Source organism: Chionomys nivalis, chromosome 14 (assembly GCF_950005125.1).
Source record: "Chionomys nivalis chromosome 14, mChiNiv1.1, whole genome shotgun sequence".
Lineage (NCBI taxonomy): Eukaryota > Metazoa > Chordata > Mammalia > Rodentia > Cricetidae > Chionomys > Chionomys nivalis.
The window spans coordinates 38,660,177-38,681,682 of record NC_080099.1 but is presented as its reverse complement, the minus strand read 5'-3'; the positions used below and the strand labels follow the sequence as shown (position 1 = coordinate 38,681,682).

The following is a 21,506-nucleotide window of genomic DNA, read 5'->3' as shown; positions in this document are numbered from 1 at the left end:
ACATTCCTGCATAGGGGGTTATAGAAAATTTGCTCTCATAAACGCAGAACCATGAAGATAACAAAAATAGCATAATTCATGGTAGATCAAAAAGGAGATAAAAGCTTCCAAGCAAGGGCCTTGGAAATTCTCAGAATTTCTCTGTACTAGAGGTACTTTAGACTTAACTAGAGTCTTCTATCTTTATATTTTACCACTTTTGATCAGATAATTGTAGATTTAACTGAAGCTATGAAATAGCTGATCCATTTGTAGGACTCTGAGGACAGGATCCCTTTCAAATGCTATGCAGAGAAAATGCGCAGTACAGCAACTTCTGTGGACTCCTGTTTCTATCCATGGATCACATATGATGGCATATATATATATAATATATATATGGCATATATAATATAATATATATATATTTATATATATATATATATATTGCTAATGTTTGTGCTTATATTTTATCCTAGAAAACGAGCATACATATAAAGTTACCCTGAAACCTATCTATAAGAGTAAAGAATTTCACAGCACACATTGTTTACTAACACATTGTTTTTAGTTACATTGGGGAAAAATATAATATGATCATTGCAATTTGATTCCTGCAAAGAAGGGTACTTAATATTTCGAAGACAGGAAAGTAAGCCCACCCAGCTGAAAAAGCTTTTGTCTTTTATACCTGACTTAAGGGGGTACCTGGGTTTTTCTCAATGGTTGAGGTTCAACCTTATGATCTATATTGGATTAGTTAGCATATAAGAAGAATGAAAGGCCTTGGGAATGAAGTGTGGTATCTGGAGAGTGGGGCAGCTTGGCATGTATGCCCACCAGGGAGTGGTATTACTGGGTCTTCAGGAAGGTTGTTTCCTAATTTTCTGAGAAATTGCCACACTGACATCCAAAGGGACTGTACCAGCTTGAATTCCCACCAGCAATGCAGGAGTGTTCCCTTTTCCCCACATCCTCTCCAGCATCAGTGTCATCAGTGTTTTTGATCTTGGCCATTCTTACAGGTGTAAGATGGAATCTCAGAGTTGTTTTGATTTGCATTTCTCTGATGACTAAGGATGTTGAACATTTCCTTAAATGTCTTTCAGCCATTTTAGATTCCTCTATTGAGAGTTCTCTGTTTAGGTCTGTATTCCATTTTTTATTGGATTGTTGGTTCTTTTGATAAACAAATTTCTTGAGTTCTTTGTATATTTTGTAGATCAGACCTCTGTCTGAAGTGGGATTAGTGAAGATCTTTTCCCATTCTGTAGGCTGTCATTTTGTCTTGTTGACTGTGTCCTATGCTTTAGAGAAGCTTTTCAGTTTCAGGAGATCCCATTTATTAATTGTTTCTCTCAGTGTAGTGCTACTGGGGTAATATTTAGAGAGTGGTCTCCTGGGCCAACGCATTCAAGTGTACTTCCCTGGCTGGAGAGATGGCTCAAAGGTTAAGAGCACTAGCTCTTCTTCCAGAAGTCATGAGTTCAATTCCCAGCAACCACATGGTGCCTCCCAGGTACCTATAATGAGATCTGATGCTCTCTTCTGGCATACAGGCATGCAGAATGCTGTATACATAATAAATAAATAAATCTTAAAAAAAACAATCAAGTGTACTTCCCACTTTCTCTTCTATGAGGTTCAGTGTGATTGGCTTTATGTAGAGGTCTTTGATCCATTTGGATTTGAGTTTTGTGCATAGTGATAAATATGGATCTATTTTCATTTTTCTACAGGTTGATATTCAGTTATGCCAGTACCATTTGTTAAATATGCTATTTTCCAGTTAATATTTTTTGCTTCTTTATCAAAAATCAGGTGTTCAAAGGGGTGTGGATTAATATCTGGGTCTTTGATTCAGTTCCATTAATACTCCTGTCTGGTTTTTTTGTTTGTTTGTTTTTTGTTTTGTTTTTTTTTTGTTTTGTTTTGTTTTTTGTTTTTTTGGTTTTTTTTTTTCCAATACCAGGCTGTTTTCAGTACTATAGCTCTGTAGTAGAGTTTGAAGTCAGGGATTGTGATGCCTCCAGAAGTTCTTTTTTTGTACAGAATTGTTTTGGCTATCCTGGCTTTATATATATATATATATATATATATATATGAAGTTGAGTACCACTCTTTTGAGGTCTGTGAAGAATTTAGCTGGGATTTTGATGGGTGTTGCACTGAATTTGTAGATAGCTTTTGGTAATATTGCCATTTTTACTATGTTAATTGTACTTACCCAAGAGCATGGGAGATCATTCCACTTTCGGGTGTCTCTTCATTTTTTTTTTCTTCAAAGATTTAAGGTTCTTGTTGTCATACAGGTCTCCACTTGTTTGGTTAGAGTTACTCAGATATACTTTATGTTATTGTGGATATTGTGAAGGGTGATGTTTCTCTGATTTCTTTCTCAGCCCATTTATCATCCGCGTACAGGAGGGCTACTGATTTTATTTTAGTAAATCTTATATCCTGCTACATTACTGAAAGTGTTTATGAGTTGTAGAAGTTCCTTGATAGAATTTTTGAGATCACTTATGTAAACGATCATATCCTCAGCAAAGAGAGAGGGTTTAACTTCTTCTTTTCTGGTGTGTATTCCCTTGATCTCCTTTTGTTGTCTTGTTGCTATAGCTAGGACCTCAAGAACTATGTTGAATAGATATGGAGAAAGTGGACAACCTTGTATTGTTCCTGATTTCAGTCAAATTACTGAGAGTTTCTTTCCATTTAGTTTGATGTTGGCTGTTGGCTTGCTGTATATTGCCTTTATTATCTTTAGGTATGTTCTTTGCATCCCTGCTCTCTCCAAGACTTTTATCATGAAGGGATGTTGTATTTTGTCAAAAGCTTTTTCAGCATCTAATGAGATGATCATGTGGTTTCTACTTTTCAGTTTGTTTATATGGTGGATTACGTTGACAAGATTTTCGTATGTTGAACCATCCCTACATCTCTGGGATAAAGCTGACTTCATCATGGTGGTAATGGTTCTGATGTGTTCTTGGATTCGATTTTATTTAGTAATTTTGCATCAATATTCATAAGTGATATTGGTCTGTAATTCTCTTTCTTAGTAATGTCTTTATGTGGTTTGTGTATCTGGGTAATTGTAGTTTCATAAAAAGAATTTGACAATGTTACTTCTGTTTCTTTTGTGTGGAACAATTTGAGAAATATTGGTATTAATTCTTCTTTGGAAATCTTGTAGAATTCTGAGCTGAAACCAACCTGGGCTTTTTTTGGTTGGGAGACTTTTGATGACTGTTTCTATTTCTTCAATAGTTATAAGTTTGTTTAATTTGGTTATGTGGTCTTGATTAATTTTGGTAAGTGATATTTATCTAGAATGTTGTCCATTTCCCTTTTTTGTGGAGCATAAGTTTTTGAAATATTACCTGGTTATTCTCTGTATTTCCTCTACATCTGCTGTTATGTTATCTTTTTCATTTCTGATTTTGTTAATTTGTATATTCTCTCTTTGCCTTTTTGATGTAGGAGGGTCTTCTGTCTATGTGTTGCTTTCATTGGTTAAATAAAGAGACTGTCTTGGCCTTTGATAGGGCAACACCTTAGATAGGCGGAGTAGACAGAACAGAATACTGGGAGAAAGAAAGCAGGCAAGAGAACCCCACCATGAAGCTGCCAGGTCAGACATGCTGAATCTTTCCCAGTAAGTCACGACCTCATGGTAAACACAGATTATTAGAAATAGGCTAAATCAATATGTAAGAGTTAGCCAAGAAGAGGCTATAACTAATGGACCAGGCAGTGTTTAAATGAATACAGTTTCCATGTAATTATTTCAGGTAAAACTAGCCAGGAGCCAGGCTGCAACCTGCCACTCCTTTTACAACATCTTTTGGTTAGTTTGGATAAAGATTTGTCTATTTTGTTGATTTTCTCAAAGAACCAACTCTTTGTCTCATTGATTCTTTATACTGTTTTCTTTGTATATTGTTGATTTCAGCTCTCAATTTGATTATTTCTTGCCATCTAGTTCTCTTGGGTGAGTTTGCCTCTTTTTGAAGCCACAGTGTGGGAGCTGATTCAGACCAGGTACATTTGTAGAGGTAGGACTGACCCAGTGACCTGGGCCAGCACAGACCTGAGACAGAGACCTCCACAGGATCAGTACAAGGGAGCAACTGCTGTGTCAGTGGGCCAGAGTCAGAGACTGCTGTGGGTTGGGCATGAAACTAGGACCTTCGAGGGAGTAGACCTGAGCCAGGATCCATGTGGGCTTGGGAGTGAGTCTAGGACCTCCAAGGAACTAGGCTTGAGCCAGGACCACTGCAGGTCTAGGTGTGAGTCTGGGACCTCTGAGGGAGTAGGCCTAAGCCAGAACCTCTGTGGGTCTGGGCATCAGTCTGGGATGTCAAAGGGAATAGGCAGGAACCAGAAACCCCCATGAGTCCAGGTGTGGGTGTGGGGCCTCTGAGGGAGTAGACCTGAGCTACATCCTCTGGGGGTCTGTGTGCATCCAAGTCTGGGACCTCCAAGGGACTAGATCAGAGCCAGAGACCTTTGCAGGACCAACCCCAAACCAGGGACCTCTGCAGAAACAGATCCAGACTAGGGATGTTTACAGAAACAGATCTGAGCCAACAACCTAGGCCAGAGAAAACTCTATGGGAGCTGAGGAAAGCCTAGGAGCACTGAGAGACCTTCATAAACATGGAGTGACCAATGGGGTAACTAGAACCGTGGCACTGACTGTACCATGAGGAACAATCATCGATTGGAGCCTTGGATTCAGTGGCAAATGGAAGATTAATCACCAGAATCACAGATAGCCCCAACTACACCTATTAGAGGAAAAGATGAGTAGACAAAGTAAGAACACATGCAACACCACAAAGAGTAACACAACACCAGTATAAAACTTGAATAAACAAATATAGATGAAGCAGAAGAAAATGAACTAAAAAATAACTTCAGGAGAATGTTTGAAACTCTTAAAGAGGAAATGAGAAATTCCCTCAAAGAATAAAGGAAAAGACAAAAAATTGGAAGACACTAGGAAATCCCTTAAAGAAAACTAAGAAAAAGCAATCAAACACATGAAAGAAAATATTTAAGACTTGAAAACTGACAATATAGAGACAATAAAGAAAGCATGAGCCAAGGGAATTATGGAAACACAAATCATAACAAAAATTCAGGAACCACAAACACAAGCATAAATAGCAGAATACAAGAGATGGAAGAGAGAATCTCAAGCGCTGAAGATACAATAGAGGAAATAGACTCATCAGTCAAAGAAAACATTAAATCTAACAAAAGCTTAACCAAAAATATCCAAGAAATATGGGACACGATGAAAAGATCAAACCTAAGAATAATAGGTATAGAAGAAAAAGAAGAGGTCCAACTCAAAAGCACAGAAAATATATTTAACAAAATCATAGAAGAAAACTTTCCCAACCTAAAGAAAGATATGCATATGAAGATACAAGAAGCATACAGAACACCAAACAGACTGGATTTTTAAAAATAAAGTACCCTCACCACATAATAATCAAAATACTAAGCATAGAGAATAAAGAAAGACTGTTAAGAGCTGAAAAGGAAAAAGGCCAAGTAACATAAAAAGGCAGACCTATCAGAATTACACCTGACTTCTCATAGGAGACAATGAAAGCCAGAAGGTCATGGTCAAGCGTTATGCAAACATTAAGAGACCAAGGATGCCAGCTCAGACTACTATACCCAACAAAACTTTCAATCACCATAGAAGGACAAAACAAGATATTCCATGACAAAACTAGATTTAACCAATACATAGCCACAAACCCAGCCCTACACAAAATACAAGAAGGAAAACTCCAACCCAAGGAATTTGACTACATCAACAAAAACACAGACAATTGATGATTTCACAGTAGCAAATCCCAAAGAAGGGGAAAACACACAAAATTAATATTCCAACAACAAAAACTAAATTAACAGGAGATAACAATCACTGATCATTAATATCCCTTAGTATAAATGAGCTCAACTCACCTATAAAAAGACAAAGGCTAACAGATTGAATATGAAAACAGAACCCATCCTTCTACTGCATAAAAAAAACACACTTCAACCTCAAAGACATACATCGCCTCAAAGTAAAGGGTTGGGAAATTTTTTTTCAATTAAATGGACCTAAGAAACAAGTTGGTGTGGCTATCCTAAGAGCTAACAAAATAGACTTCAAACTAAAATCAATCAAAAGAGACAAAGAAGGAGATTTCATATTAGTCACAGGAAAAATCCATCAAGAGGAAATCTCAATACAGAACATCTATGCCCCAAATACAAGGATACCCTCATATGTAAAAGAAACACTTCTAAAGCTTAAATCATATATTAAACCACATACACTAATAGTGGGAGACTTCAACACTCCACTCTCACCACTGAACAGTTCAATCAGACAAAAAATTAACAGAGAAATAAGGGAACTAACAGATATTATGAATCAAATGAACTTAACAGACATCTATAGAATATTCCATCCAAACTTAAAAGAATATACCTTCTTCTCAGCACCTCATGGAACCTTCTCAAAAATTAATCACATACTCTGTAACAAAACAAACCTCAACAAATACAAAAAAAATGGAATAACCCCATTATCCCCATGGTGATATCACATCACCATGATTTAAACTAGAATTTAACAGAAATACTAATTCCAGAAAGCCCACAAACACGTGGAAATTAAACAACGGACTCATCTTTTTTGTACCATTTCTATCAAGAGCAAGCCCAATCTGATTTTCCTACTTCTACATCTTCCATCCGTCTTCAGCAATGGTCAAGGTTCTGTATTTGCTGAACAGTGCATATAACATGGTATACAAAAAGAATTGGGATTCCTTTGTCTTCCATTTTTGCTTGCTTGTCTGTTTGATTTAGCATTTTCACAGTGCCTAATGTATGAATCAAGCATTCACAAGGTGTGTTGATTTCACTGGGAGCCATTTGCTGAATTCTAGCTGTTCCTGGTGATTTCAGCTGAGGCAAACATGGGTCCCTTTATTTCAGTCTCTGCTACTGATATTAACTCTCATATCGCACATCACATAGTAAGCACACATCACACAGTAAACACACACACATAAATATGCATATATATAGTCATATAACACATATTTAGTCATATGTATGTGTGTGTGTGTAGATCAAATACAGGGTGAATATAAATGATTAAAGTGGAAAGGTATTTCAAAAGGTTTCAAAAGTGAAGTGTATTCTATACTGACCCAGAAGAGCACACAACTGAAAACCTTTGTTAAAACCTAGAACCGCATGTTACTTTCAATATTACTAGGGCATGTTTGTTTTCAAGGTTGTTTTCAACCTGGTGCTGCAGGTGAACAGTTTCCACAACACACGCATTGTTCTGGCATAGGAGCAAGGAAAGGTCCCCACGAAGAAAGAAAGAATATGTTTCAGAGTAAATAGACTTGATGCTTATGGTCAACTCCCTTGCAAGGTCAAGTTACAAAAGTTCACTTCCTGAGACAAGATTTATTTCCAGAAAAAGACATTGCCACAGAAACTATTCAAAAATGAGCATTTCAAAGCTTGTCATAGGTATTTGTCAAAAGTATGTGTTTGGGTTACCTCATATTCCAATGAAGGAAAGAGCACCGTTTTTTAAAGATTTATTTTTATTAATGTCTATGTTTACATTCGTGTGTATGTGCAACATGTCTATGCAGGTGTCTGTGGGAGACAGAAGATAATATGAGACTCCCTGAAGATGGAGGTTATAAGAAACCTGATATGAACACTGGAAACCAAACTTGGGTTCGCACAGAGATTATCAAGCTTCCCTAACCACTGGGAAATCTTTCTAACCCCCTAAAGATTTTCTCGATAAACAGTGGAGTTTACGATTTTATTAAGAACCATAACTAGGGCATTAATGGTTTTAAGTTGTCAGTTTACAGAATGTAAAATTAAAATTTAGGAATTTAAGTGTCATTAAGTAGCTCATTATATGAAGTAAAACCTTAAGACCAGAGGACCTGAGAAATGAAAAGAACAATGACAGTCTAGTCTTCTCTTGTGGATCCTACACAGAGATTCACCCAATCTTCTGGGACTATGGGAACCTGATGACAAAATCTCTGATCCACTGTAGACTTCAGGGCAAAACTGTGATATAATAAGATCCCCAGGAATACGTAGCTCCATTAAAACTCAGCATTCTTCAAAACGTGTCACCATAATTGCACCACGGTGTCTTCTACAAAGAAAAAAAATAAAGGAGGTCAAAAAAATATCTGAAGAAATTACAGAAAGATTACTTCAAACTCCTTGAGAAGTGTGCCATGAAATTTTCAAAGGGGAAAAACTGAATTGGACACATTAATTTCTCCTTTTATGAGCAACTAAACTCTGACTGCTCCCGGCATCTGCACATGTCCTGCTGTGGGTGGACTGGACCATTTCTACTGCCTCAGCTCTGCCTTAGTCGTGGAGCTTGCCCAGATGAGGGATTGTTAGTAGGCCTTGAGAAAGACGTGGTAATTAGAGGATTGTGAAGTGGAAAAGACACTTAGCTCATGTGAAATAAAACAGCAGAGGAACTACATACACATGAGACACAGCAATTTAACCACAGAGCAAAAAGGACAGGGATATTAGACAGAGGGATCCTAGAGCATCATGTGGTGTAGAATCTTCCATGGATTTCCGGGGATAAGAGGCTGCTCCCAGGGAGTTTCTTGCTAGCCTGACAGATTGCAGACTGTAACAGAGATCTATTGAGCATCAGCTTTGGAATTATTTCATAATGTTTGTATATCTAAACTTAGAAATTCCTAATAATTAAGTTAATTGATTTGTTTGTTTGCACAATGTTCAACACAATTCTATTCTTAAGTCCCAAATAGAAAAGCCACTTTCAGAAATAACAATATTAAAGCGAGGAACACATGTTTCTATGCCTTTCATAGCACATTGGTTTGGTAGGGTCATTTTTTTCTTAGTATTATGGGCATGGAATATCAATAATACAAATCTAAGATTTTGCTACTAAGTCTTCATTACTTAGGAATAACTTATTTTGAGAATGGTATTCTTACTTGTATGCAATACAGAAAATGCATATGTTGCCATAAGTACGGCCATTGGTTGCACAGACTGGAAGATACTCTTTGGAACAAAATCCTAGAGGACGATATGTATCACACTGGCGCTACAACACACAAGGATATCATAAACGTATTAGAGCATAGGCTGTTGAATAAACTGTTTTTACTCTTAGTATGTAATGTCGCACAAAAAGGTTTAAATATCATTTACACATAGATATAAAGGACATATAACATATATAAAACATGTAATTATTACATTTATAGTTTTATGCCTCTGCTAAATAGAACACAACACAGCTGGTGCAACCTGATGTTGTAAGGCAGCCAACACACATTGTAACATCTGTACTTCCCCACCAGACATTTCCTTCATAGCCCATCACCAAATTTAACTTTTTATTGATTATTCTCTCATTCTTTTGTAATTTCTCTGCAATTCAATGCACATATTTACTGTATATTTACATGGCAATACATCTCATTTATGCTCATTTTAATAAAAACACATGATTAATTTTAGATACTTTGGTAATTTATACAAAGAAATCCATGCTATACATGTTATATACATGTGATTTTTCATACATTTTTGTGACATATATGTCACAGATATATTGATATTTAGAAGGACAATTTATTTTCAAATTTAACATTTATTTTCGAAATAACATTCTACAATGTGAGTATATGGAAGGCACTGTTTTTAATGTTAAGTACTGAATTGTACCACACTGGGCTGTATAGATATTGAATTATATATCTGATTATCAATGGCTGAATTTTGGAATTAGAATACTAACTGTTAAACTTTGTATCAATAATAAGTTGCCCAGAGCTCTGGGAGTCCAGTTGAAAAGAAGGAGGACGGATTATATGAGCAAGCTGGGTCAAGATCAAGACAGGGAAACCCACAGAGACAGCTGACATGAACTTGTGGTAGTTCATGGACTCTGGATCAACAGCTAGGGAGTCAGCATGGGACCAACCCAGGCCCTCTGCATGTGGGTGACAGTTGTGTAGCTTGTTCTTTCCTGGGGGCCCTACAGTGAGACCAGGACCTGTCCCTGGTGTTGGCTCTTTTGAAACCTGGTCCCTATAGTGGAATGCATTGCCCAGCCTTGATGAGAGAAGGAGGAGTTTGGTCCTGCCTTGACCTGATAAGCCATGCTTTGCTGACTCCCATGGGAGGGTTTACTCCTTTTGAAAGGAGAATGAGGAGGAGTGGTTGTGGGGAGGGGTGGAAAGGAGGTGGGGGAGGGAAGTAGAGGAGAAAAGGGAGGGGAAACTGTGGTTGGTATGCAAACTAAATTTTAGAAAAAGATACTCTCACATCTTGCATCAATAATTAACTGTCATGTAGTTCAGGATTGCTGTTTTGAACTTATTGTAACAAAATATATCATTTTTTAAGTTTTGAACAGTTTATTTTCTTTTGGTAAATTTTACATTAAATTACTCAGTTTATAAAAAAAGAACATTTTACATTTTAAATTTCCGGAAGAAATGATAGTAACTTACATGTATATAAAATGCTCTTTTTATAATGGCACTTTCTGAAAACAAAACAGAGAAGACAGATAAAATGTATAAAAAAAAAAACCTTGTTCATATTGTGTTTTGTAAGCAGTACCTACATTTACATGTAGCAAACATCTATGGGAATTGTCAATGCTATAAGGAATAGATGAGAATTTTGTGTTAGTTGTAAAAAATAACTAAAAACACATGAAACCCAGAAAATTCTAATTCACAGATATATATGTATATCCTGAAAAGCGGTCTTTTATACTGCTCTCATATACAAAAGTATCATCTTCCATTTGTTAATAGATCTGGAAATATCAATTTTATACAATTATTAATTGAAATATCCTGACCTCAGAGTCCAAAATATCTTTTGAGTATTCACTTGTCTTGAAAAAAACTTTGATCAGCTGTAATTTCAATGTTCTAAGCAATATTTCACAAATGCCTCATTTTGAAATTCACGGCCAATCTTGAACTGATATTTGGTAAAACATCCCCTAAAGTTGGCCTTAACTAAGACAGCCAAAAGCTGACAAATAAACAGCGTCTTCAAAGAATGGCATATTTAAAGACTTTAGTCTGTCCTCACTCAACTTTGCATTGGACAACAGCATTTTGTTAGAAATCTGGAAGACAAATGAGCAGAGACTGAAAGCCTGCCCAGCCTGTTCTAACGCACTGCTCTCTTCTCACTTCTCCAAGTGGACTAGTTAGAACAATCCACTGCTGTCACTTTAGAGACATTCCTAACATGACCAGTTTAAGGACTACAACCGCAGTGAGACAAGCTCATTCAGTCATCTCTGGTGTTTCCAAGGTTTTCCCCCCTAAGTTTTTTTAGATTATGTTTAAGGTTCTCATCTAGTACAGCAAAATGTACTCACCAGAACAAAGAAGAAAGGACAAGGTGATGTACATAACTTGAACTCCTGAGAAGACCAACATTTTATGAAGATACACAACAAACGTTGGAATGTCAGTAAACACCGTACCTTTGACAGCAAATGAAAAAAAAAAAGACAACAACAACCAGAGATCCGTTGACAGAGATGCTTGCTTCTGAGGAAACATTTCCATCCACCCAGATTCCTAATTAAGGGAAAGTTCCCTTTCTCTTTTTCTAAAATATAATTTAACGAGGTCTAAAAATATAATCAGAGAACAACCAGAAATTAAAAGTTATAGAGAGATAATAAATAAATAGGTAAATAAATAATTATCAAATTGGAAAAATAATAACAGAGAATATCTGCTAATTTGTGTGTGTGTGTGTGTGTATGTGTGTGTGTGTGTGAAAGACAGAGCAGGGGAAGAAAAGGAGTCATTAAAATCAATATTTTCTTTTTTAAAAAAGGCTCCATTGTCATTATTTTAGGAAGGGCACTAACCTGGAGAAGTCCTCAACAAGGCTATGTCTCTGGGAGACCCACGTGATCTAGCTCACACAGAGATATTTGGTTTAAGGACAACAGTTCAGAGGCTGTGGCTATTTTGTCTGTTCCAATGTTCACTTTTATTTTCTTATCAGGGTCTTCCAGAGAAGTCTCCAGTTCGTCTATGAGTGATGGGCTCTATGTGCTGAGAGGATTGCACAGGGAAGATAAGACACGGAGACATGGTGTACTCTCTCCGGAGGTCGTAAAGTAGGTCATGAGTGAAGCCTGTGTTCAACAGATCTTTTCTTGGCCAGATATTCAGGGACAGTTTGGCCTCATGAACTCGTAAGTACTAAATGAATGAAGTGCTCATTTAATCTAGGAAAGAGAAGAAATATCAATATTTTTCAAATAAATTAGTTCTAAGAAGAAAAGAGAATCAATAAGAAAAAATGAGATTGACAATGACATTTAGACATGAGCATTGGTTATTAACCTTTTAAATTAATATGTGCTACAATCACAGCAACCTTCTGGCTCTGGTGACAACATTGCTCTGCTGTCTGTCAAAGCAGTGAACTGATGGTTAGGAGAAAAGGCCTGAAAATCCCAGGGCCAAATGCTCCCATGGGAGTCTCAGCTATAGCTTACTTCAAGGACACTGGCCCAAAACAGAATTCAAAAGAACAGAGCAGGAAAGAGCACAGGCTGAGGGAAAGCGACCCTGTCATCTTTGTTTTTTTTGTTTGTTTGTTTGTTTGTTTTTTGTTTTGTTTTGTTTTTATTTTATTTATTTACTTTATTTGAAAAAAAAATTTCCGCCTCCCATTTCCCTCCCCCTCCTCCCGCCCCTCTCCCCCTCCCCCCACTCCTCTTCTCCTCCCTCTCCAGTCCAAAGAGCAGTCAGGGTTCCCTGCCCTCCCCACTCCATCCAGGTCTAGGAAGGTGAACATCCAAACTGTCTAGGCTCCCACAAAGCCAGAACATGAAGTAGGATCAAAACCCCGTGTCATTGTCCTTGGCCTCTCATCAGCTCTCATTGTCCGCCATGTTCAGAGAGTCCGGTTTTATCCCATGCATTTTCAGTCCCAGTCCAGCTGGCCTTGGTGAGCTCCCAATAGATCAGACCCACTGTCTCAGTGGGTGGGTGCACCCCTCGTGGTCCTGACTTCCTTGCTCATGTTCTCCCTCCTTCTGCTCCTCAATGGGACCTTGGGAGCTCAGTCCGGTGCTCCAGTGTGGGTCTCTGTCTCTATCTCCATCCATCGCTAGATGAAGGTTCTATGGTGATATGCAAGATATTCATCAGTATGGCTATAGGATAGGGTCATTTCAGGTTCCCTATCCTCAGCTGCCCAAGGAACTAACTGGGGACATTGCCCTGGGCACCTGGTAGCCACTCCAGGTTCAAGTCTCTTGCCAACCCTTAGGTGGCTCCCTTAACTAAGATATGTGCTTCCCTGCTCCCCTATCCAACCTTCCTTTATCCCCAATATTCCCGTATCCCCAAGATACCTCCATCCTCTCCTTCTCACTTTTCCTGTCATCTTTGTTAATTGCTTCTCTCCATCTTTTCTGCAGCTATGCACACTAGGAATGGATTCTCTCTCGCCTGAGGCACCCTTTCCTATTGCTGCGCTTCTTTATCCTAGAGTACATAGGGAAACATGTCAAAATTATGAAGAAATGGTTACTTATAGTCTGTATGTCATTAAATCTAGAACATTAAAGTATTGTAGCAGACTTTCTTTAGGGCCACCAAGAAACTCTTAAATCATGACATGGAGAATTATTAGTTAGGAATGCTTGGGCTTACCTTTTACTCGTTTCTGTCTAGCTCTTATAAGTTATTTTACCCTGTTTCTCTTCATCTATGTTTTGTATTGGAGTTGTTTACCTTTCTTTCTGTATGTCTTATTTCCTGCTATCTCCATATCTGACTGGCAGCAGCCTGGCTTCTAGCCCTGCACCTGTCTCTCTCTTTCTCCTTCAGTGTTTTCTTCTCCTTCATCTCAAGCCTAGATTTCTCCTTCAATGTATTTTTTCTGCCCACCACCCCCACCTACCCCTCCTCTGCCTAGCTCTTGACCTTCAGCTCTTCATTAGACCATTCGGGTGCCTTAGGCAGGCAAGGTGAAACAAACTTAACACTCCTTACATAATTAAACAAATGCAACATGAACCGAAGGAAAACATTCTATATGTTAAAAATGGGAGCATAAACAAATGTGAGATACCTTTACATATTTAGAGTAATATTCTGCAGCATAAACAAATGTAACACATCTTTGCCTAGTAAAAGTAATATTCCACAAAAGTTACACTTTTCCTGTCAAAAAGAGAAGGAGATGGCCCCAGTAAGTCCAAACATTCTTAAGTCATGGACTACACACCAACCTTCCAGTATTGGAATAATCATGAATGAACTTCAAGCTTTAATCTACATATGGGAATTTCAAATTTAAAAGTGTCAAACAGAAACTTTGTCCTTACGACAGACATCAGAGGGGCACTCTAGTTGTGATTGGACACAGGAAGCCTTGTACAAATGATGCTGCAGAGTCCCTTGCTCTTAGATGGGATGGTGTAACAAGGACCCAGACCTTAGCACAACTGACTTAATGTGGCAGAACTCTTCAGACTGTAACGCTCAGAACATACACAGCACCACCTAGCAGGACTAAAATGAAGACCTAATCCATCCTAGTCCATGGATCTGCGAAAGCCACTAATGTAGCCATGTTGCTTTTTAGCTTCTGAAGTTCTGCTATAGGCTAACTGCTCTTCTTAACTGAAGTATGCCAACTCAGAACAAGAGTTTCATTCTTAAAAGCTCACCCTGAAAAAGTCTAAGGGCTACATTGGGAGCAGGAATACCCAGTGTAATCGTCTGCCCACTAATGAAGACTTTCTGTTGGCTTCAATGCATGTGCCAGTAGTCTTCTTTGATGGATACTACAGAATTTTGGAGCCTGCTGCTTCAGGTGACCAGTTCCCACCATACACTCAATCATAGTTCTCACTCAGGGACATAGATGCATCACAAAATAGAGCGAGAGAGAATAATACGGTTTAAGATTAAATATTCTTGATGTATATGGTCAGTTTTCTTGCAAGATCAAGACACAAAAGTTCAACTCCTCAGGCAAGAGTTATTTCCAGAAAATGTCATTCCCACAGAAACTATTCAAAAATCAGCACTCTGCTTCAGTTTGCCATATGTATTTGTCAAAAGCATGTGATTGGGTTCCTTATCATCCAAAGAAGAAATGAACATGATTTGTAAAACATTTATTTTATTTATTTATTAGATTATGTTGTGTATGTTTAACATGTCTATGCAGGTATCCACAGCAGACAGAAGATGGTATGAGATCCCCTTGAAGACAGATGTTAAAAGATAGCTGACATGGGTGCTGGAAACTAAACTCGGGTTCTCTCCAATCTCATCAAACTTCTCTAACAACTGAGCAAATTCTTCCAACCCCGAAAAGATTTTCGTGAAAAAGAGTAGACTTTAAGATTTTATTAAGAACTATAAATTGGGTATTGACGGCTTTAAGTTGTCAGTGTACAGAATGTAAAATTAAGATTTAGGAATTTAAGTGCCATTAAGTAGTTCATCATATGCAGTAAAACTTTGAGACCAGAGGACCTGAGAAATGAAAAGAACAATGGATTCTACACAGAGATTCACCCAATCTTCTAGGGCTATGGGAACGTGATACCAAATCACCAATCCAGTGTAGACTTCAGGGCAAAACTGTGAGAATAATAAGATCCCTAGGAAGACAGCTCCATTAAAACTCAGCATTTACCATAATGCGCCAAATTAATGGAACCACTGGTTTTTCTGCAAAACAAACAAAAAAAGAGATCAAAAAATGTCTGAAGAAATTACAGAAACATTACTTCAAACTCCTTAAGAAGTGTGCCATGAAATTTTCAAAGGGGAAAATTTCTCCTTTATGAGCAACTAAACTCTGACTGCTCCCGGCATCTGCACACATCCTGCTGTGGGTGTACTGGACCGTTTCTACTGCCTCAGCTCTGCCTTAGTCATGGAACTTGCCCAGATGAGGGATTGTGAGTAGGCCTTGAGAAAGACATGGTAATTAGAAGATTGTGAAGTGGAAAAGACACTTAGCTCATGTGAGATAAAACAGCAGAGAAACTACATACACATGAGACACAGGAATCTAACCACAGAGTAAAAAGGACAGGGATATTGAACAGAGAGATCCTAGGGTATCCTGTGGTGTAGAATCTTCCATGGAGTTCAGGGGATAAGAGGATGCTCCCAGGGAGATTCTTACTAGCCTGATAGATTGCAGACTGTAACAGAGATCTATTGAGCATCAACTTTGGAATTATTTCATAATGTTTGTACATCTTAAATTAGGAATTCCTAATAATTAAGTTAATTGATTTGTTTGTTTGCATGACTCTACCCTTAAGTCCTAAATGAAAAGCCAATTTCAGAAATCACAATATTAAAACAAGGAAAATATGTTTCTATGCCTTTCATAGCACATTGGTTTAGTAGGGTCTTGTTTTCTGTGTATTATGAGCATGGAATATCAATAACACAAATCTAAGTGTTTGCTACTAAGTCTCCACTACTAAGGAAGAACTTATATTAAGAATGGTATTCTTACTTGTATGCAATACAGAAAATGCATTTGTTGGCATAAGTACGGCCATTGGTTCCACAGACTGGAAAATACTCTCTGGTACAAATTCCTAGAGGACTATACATATGACACGCTGCCTACAACACACAAAGATATCATAAATGTATTAGAGCATAGGCTGTTGAATAAACTGTTCTTAGTCTTAGTATGTAGTGTTACACAAAAAGTTTTAATTTCATCTACACATACATATAAAGGACATATAACATATATAAAACATAGGAAAATAATTATTACATGTATACATTTATAGTTTTATGCCTGTACTAATTAGAACACAACACAACTGGTGTAACATGATGTTGTAAGGCAGCCAACGCACATTGTAACATCTGTGCTTCCCCACCAGACATTTCCTTCATAGTCCATCACCAAATTTAACTTTTATTGATTATTTTCTCATTCCTCTGTAATTTCTCTGCAATCCAATGCATGTCTTTACTACGTATTTACATGGCAAATCCATCTCAGTTATTCTCATGTCATAAAAACACATGTTCAGCCAGGTGGTGGTGGCGCATGCCTTTAATCCCAGCACTCAGGAGGCAGAGACAGGCAGATCTCTGGGAGTTCAAGGCCAGTCTGGTCTACAGGAGCTAGTTCCAGGACGGGCACCAAAGCTACAGGGAAACTCTGTCTCGAAAAACAAGGAACAAAAAACACAAAAAACAAATAAACAAAAAAAAAACAAACACATGTACATTTTGAGATCCTTTGGTAATTTATTCAAAGAAAGAAATGCTATATATGTTACATACATGGGACTTGCTTTTTATACATTCTTGTGACATATATGTCACAAATATATTGATATTTAGAAGAACAATGTATTAATTTTCAAATTTAACATTTACTTTCAAAATAACATTCTATTTTGTAAGTATATGGAAGTCATTGTTCTTAATGTTAAGCACTGAACTGTTCCCTGCTGGGATGTTTGGATATTGAATTATATAACTGATTATCAATGGCTGGATTTTAGAGTTAAGATACTCATTGTTGAATATTGACTCAATAGTAAGTTATCCTGAGCACCGGGAGTCCAGTTGAAAAGAAGGAGGACGGATTATATGAGCAAGCTGGGTCAAGATCAAGACAGGGAAACCCACAGAGACAGCTGACATGAACTTGTGGTAGTTCATGGACTCTGGATCAACAGCTAGGGAGTCAGCATGGGACCAACCCAGGCCCTCTGCATGTGGGTGACAGTTGTGTAGCTTGTTCTTTCCTGGGGGCCCTACAGTGAGACCAGGACCTGTCCCTGGTGTTGGCTCTTTTGAAACCTGGTCCCTATAGTGGAATGCACTGCCCAGCCTTGATGGGAGAGGGAGGAGGTTGGTCCTGCCTTGACCTGATAAGCCATGCTTTGCTGACTCCCATGGGAGGGTTTACCCCTTTTGAAAGGAGAATGAGAAGGAGTGGTTGTGGGGAGGGGTGGAGAGGAGGTGGGGAAGGGAAGTAGAGGAGAAAAGGAAGGGGAAACTGTGGTTGGTATGCAAACTAAATTTTTAAAAAGAGATTCATTCTCACATCTTATATCAGTAATAACCTGTCTCACAGTTCAGGATTGATGTTTTGAATTTATTGTGATAAAATATATCATTTTTGAAGAGTTTACTTTCTTTGGTAAATTTTACTTTAAATTACTCAGTGTATAAAAAAGAACATTTTACATTTTAAATTTCCGGATGAAATGTTAGTAACTTACTGGTCTATAAGCAGCTGATTTTATAAGGGAACTTTCTGAAAACAAAACAGAGAAGACAGATAAAATGTATAAACACAACCTTGTTCCTATTGTTTTTCATGAGCAGTGCCTACATTTACATGTGGCACATGTCTATGTCAATTGTCAACGTTATAAGGAATAGATGAGAATTTTGTGTCAGTTATAAAAAAAAAACTAAAAATACATGCAAGCCCAGAAAATTCTAATTCACAGATATATATGTATATCCTGAAAAGCGGTCTTTTATACTGCTCTCATATACAAAAGTATCATGTTCCATTTGTTAATAGACCTGGATATACTAATTATATACAATTATTAAGTGAAATACCCTGAGCTCAGAGTTCAAATCTTTTGAGTAGTCACTTGTCTTGAAAAAACTTTGATCAGCTGTAATTTCAATGTTCTAAGCAATGTTTAACAAATGCTTCATTTTGAAATTCACAGTCAATCTTGACCTTGATAGTTGATAAAACACCCCCTAAAGTTGGCCTTAACTAAGACAGCCAAAAGCTGTCAAATAAACTGCATCTTCAGAGATTGGCGTATTTAAAGACTTTAGTCTGTCCTCAACTTTGCATTGGACAACAGCATTTTGTTAGAAATCTGGAGGACAAATGAGCAGAGACTGAAAGCCTGCCCAGTCTGTCCTAACCCACTGCTCTCTTCTCACTTCTCCAAGTGGACTAGTTAGAACAATCCACTGCTGTCACTTTAGAGACATTCCTAACATGACCAGTTTAAGGACTACAACCGCAGTGAGACAAGCTCATTCAGTCATCTCTGGTGTTTTAGAGGTTTTCCCCCCTGAGTTTTTTTAGATTATGTTTAAGGTTCTCATCTAGTACAGCAAAATGTACTCACCAGAACAAAGAAGAAAGGACAAGGTGACGTACATAACTTGAACTCCTGAGAAGACCAACATTTTATGAAGATACACAACAAACGTTGGAATGTCAGTAAACACCGTACCTTTGACAGCATATAAAAAAAAAAAAAAAGACAACAACAACCAGAGATCCGTTGACAGAGATGCTTGATTCTGAGGAAGCATTTCCATCCACCCAGATTCCTAATTAAGGGAAAGTTCCCTTTCTCTGTTTCTAAAATATAATTTAACGAGGTCTAAAAATATAATCAGAGAACAACCAGAAATTAAAAGTTATAGAGAGATAATAAATAAATAGGTAAATAAATAATTATCAAAGTGGACAAATACTATAAGAGAATATCTGCTAATTTTTGTGTGTGTGTGTGTGTGTGTGTGTGTGTGTGTGTGTGTGTGTGTGAAAGACAGAGCAGGGGAAGAAAAGGAGACATTTAAATCAATATTTTCTTTTTTAAAAAAGGCTCCATTGTCATTATTTTAGGAAGAGTACTAACCTGGAGCAGTCCTCAACAAGGCTATGTCTCTGGGAGACCCACTTGACCTACCTCACACAGATATATTTGTTTTAAGGACAACAGTTCAGAAACTGTGGCTATTTTGTTCATTCCAATGTTCACTTTTATTTCCTCACTCAGAGTCATCCAGAGAAGTCTCCAGTTCGTCTATGAGTGATGGGCTCTATGTACTGAGAAGATTGCACAGGGAAGATAAGACACGGAGACGTGGTGTACTCTCTCCGGAGGTCGTAAAGCAGGTCATGAGTGAAACCTGTCAAATACTCCTCTGTAGATCTTTTCTTGGCCAGATATTCAGGGACAGTTTGGCCTCATGAACTCGTAAGTACTAAATGAATGAAGTGCTCATTTAATCTAGGAAAGAGAAGAAATATCAATATTTTTCAAATAAATTAGTTCTAAGAAGAAAAGAGAATCAATAAGAAAAAATGAGATTGACAATGACATTTAGACATGAACATTGGTTATTAACCTTTTAAATTAATATGTGCTGCAATCACAGCAACCGTCTAACAATGGTGACGACATTGCTCTGCTGTCTGTCAAAGCAGTGAACTAATGGTTAGGAGAAAAGGCCTGAACATCCCAGGGCCAAATGCTCCCCTGGGAGTCTCAGCTATAGCTTAGTTCAGGGACACTCCCCATAAACAAAATTCAAAAGAACAGAGCAGAAGAGAGCACAGGCTGAGGGAAAGCTTCCCTGTCATCTTTGTTAATTGCTTCTCTCCATCTTTTCTGGAGCTATGCACACTGGGAATGGATTCTCTCTGTGCCTGGCCTGAGGCACCCTTTCCTACTGCTGTGCTTCTTTATCCTAGAGTGCATAGGGAAACATGTCAAAATTATGAAGAAACACTTGCTTATAGTCTATATGTCATTAAATCTAGGACATTAAAAGTATAAGACATGCACTTGTATTTCTACCTCTTATTTGAGGCAAATCACAAACTGAAAAAAAAATATTCTAGGTCCAGTTGATGTTCCTGATGAAGAAATACATTGAGATTTTTTCAGTGATAAAATCTGCTTCTTTGAATTTCATCAATGTAGCTAAAAACTTGATGTAAATACCTCCTTTTCTCTTTTTGGATTACTGAATATTATTTATTTAGTGTGAAGTCTCTATAGTATATGTTCTACATGTTAGCAATAAATATACATTAAATCTTGGTTAAGAAAGAGAAGGTAAAGCAAAGAAAGAAAGAAAGAAAGAAAGAAAGAAAGAAAGAAAGAAAGAAAGAAAGAAAGAAAGAAAGAAAGAAAGAAAAAGTAAAGAAAAAAAGAAAAGAAAAGAAAAGGAAATTAGTTACCGGCTCTGTGGAAACAATCCAAGCCCATGACACTTTCTTCAGTGAGAGACTTCCCACATCTCAAGGACCAGCAGTCACTCCAGGACCTTTACTTCTACCCATCAACTTACTTGAGAATCCTATGGCTTTAGTCTTCTTCCTTTATGGCACCTCTTAAAAATACAGTACATGGGAGGAAGCTAAATCTCAAGCAAAGGAGATTCCATCTGTGTGCTAATGTGTATCAGACAAGGGCACGTCTCCCCAAATAAAGAAGATACCAAATGGAATTATACCCTAGTAGGGACCCATGCATGGATATTATTAGTAAACTTTATTACAAAAGAATGAACAGTTGAAATAAGAGACCTCTTCACTATAACAAAATCAAAGATGTCGCTGAAGGTAGGGAAGAAAACTCTGAC

General features: G+C 37.6%; 1 protein-coding gene across 1 annotated transcript; it reads right to left on the bottom strand.

Annotated features, from left to right (window-relative positions):
• Window positions 1-16,619: 16,619 nt before the first annotated feature.
• On the bottom strand, window positions 16,620-19,313 carry LOC130887020 (trypsin inhibitor ClTI-1-like). The gene is made up of 3 exons (XM_057789278.1): window positions 19,253-19,313; window positions 18,368-18,402; window positions 16,620-16,736 (listed from the first exon to the last, which is right to left on the bottom strand). Exons 1-3 carry the CDS (start codon window positions 19,311-19,313, stop codon window positions 16,620-16,622), a joined length of 213 nt encoding a protein of 70 aa, XP_057645261.1.
• Between the last annotated feature and the right edge of the window lie 2,193 nt (window positions 19,314-21,506).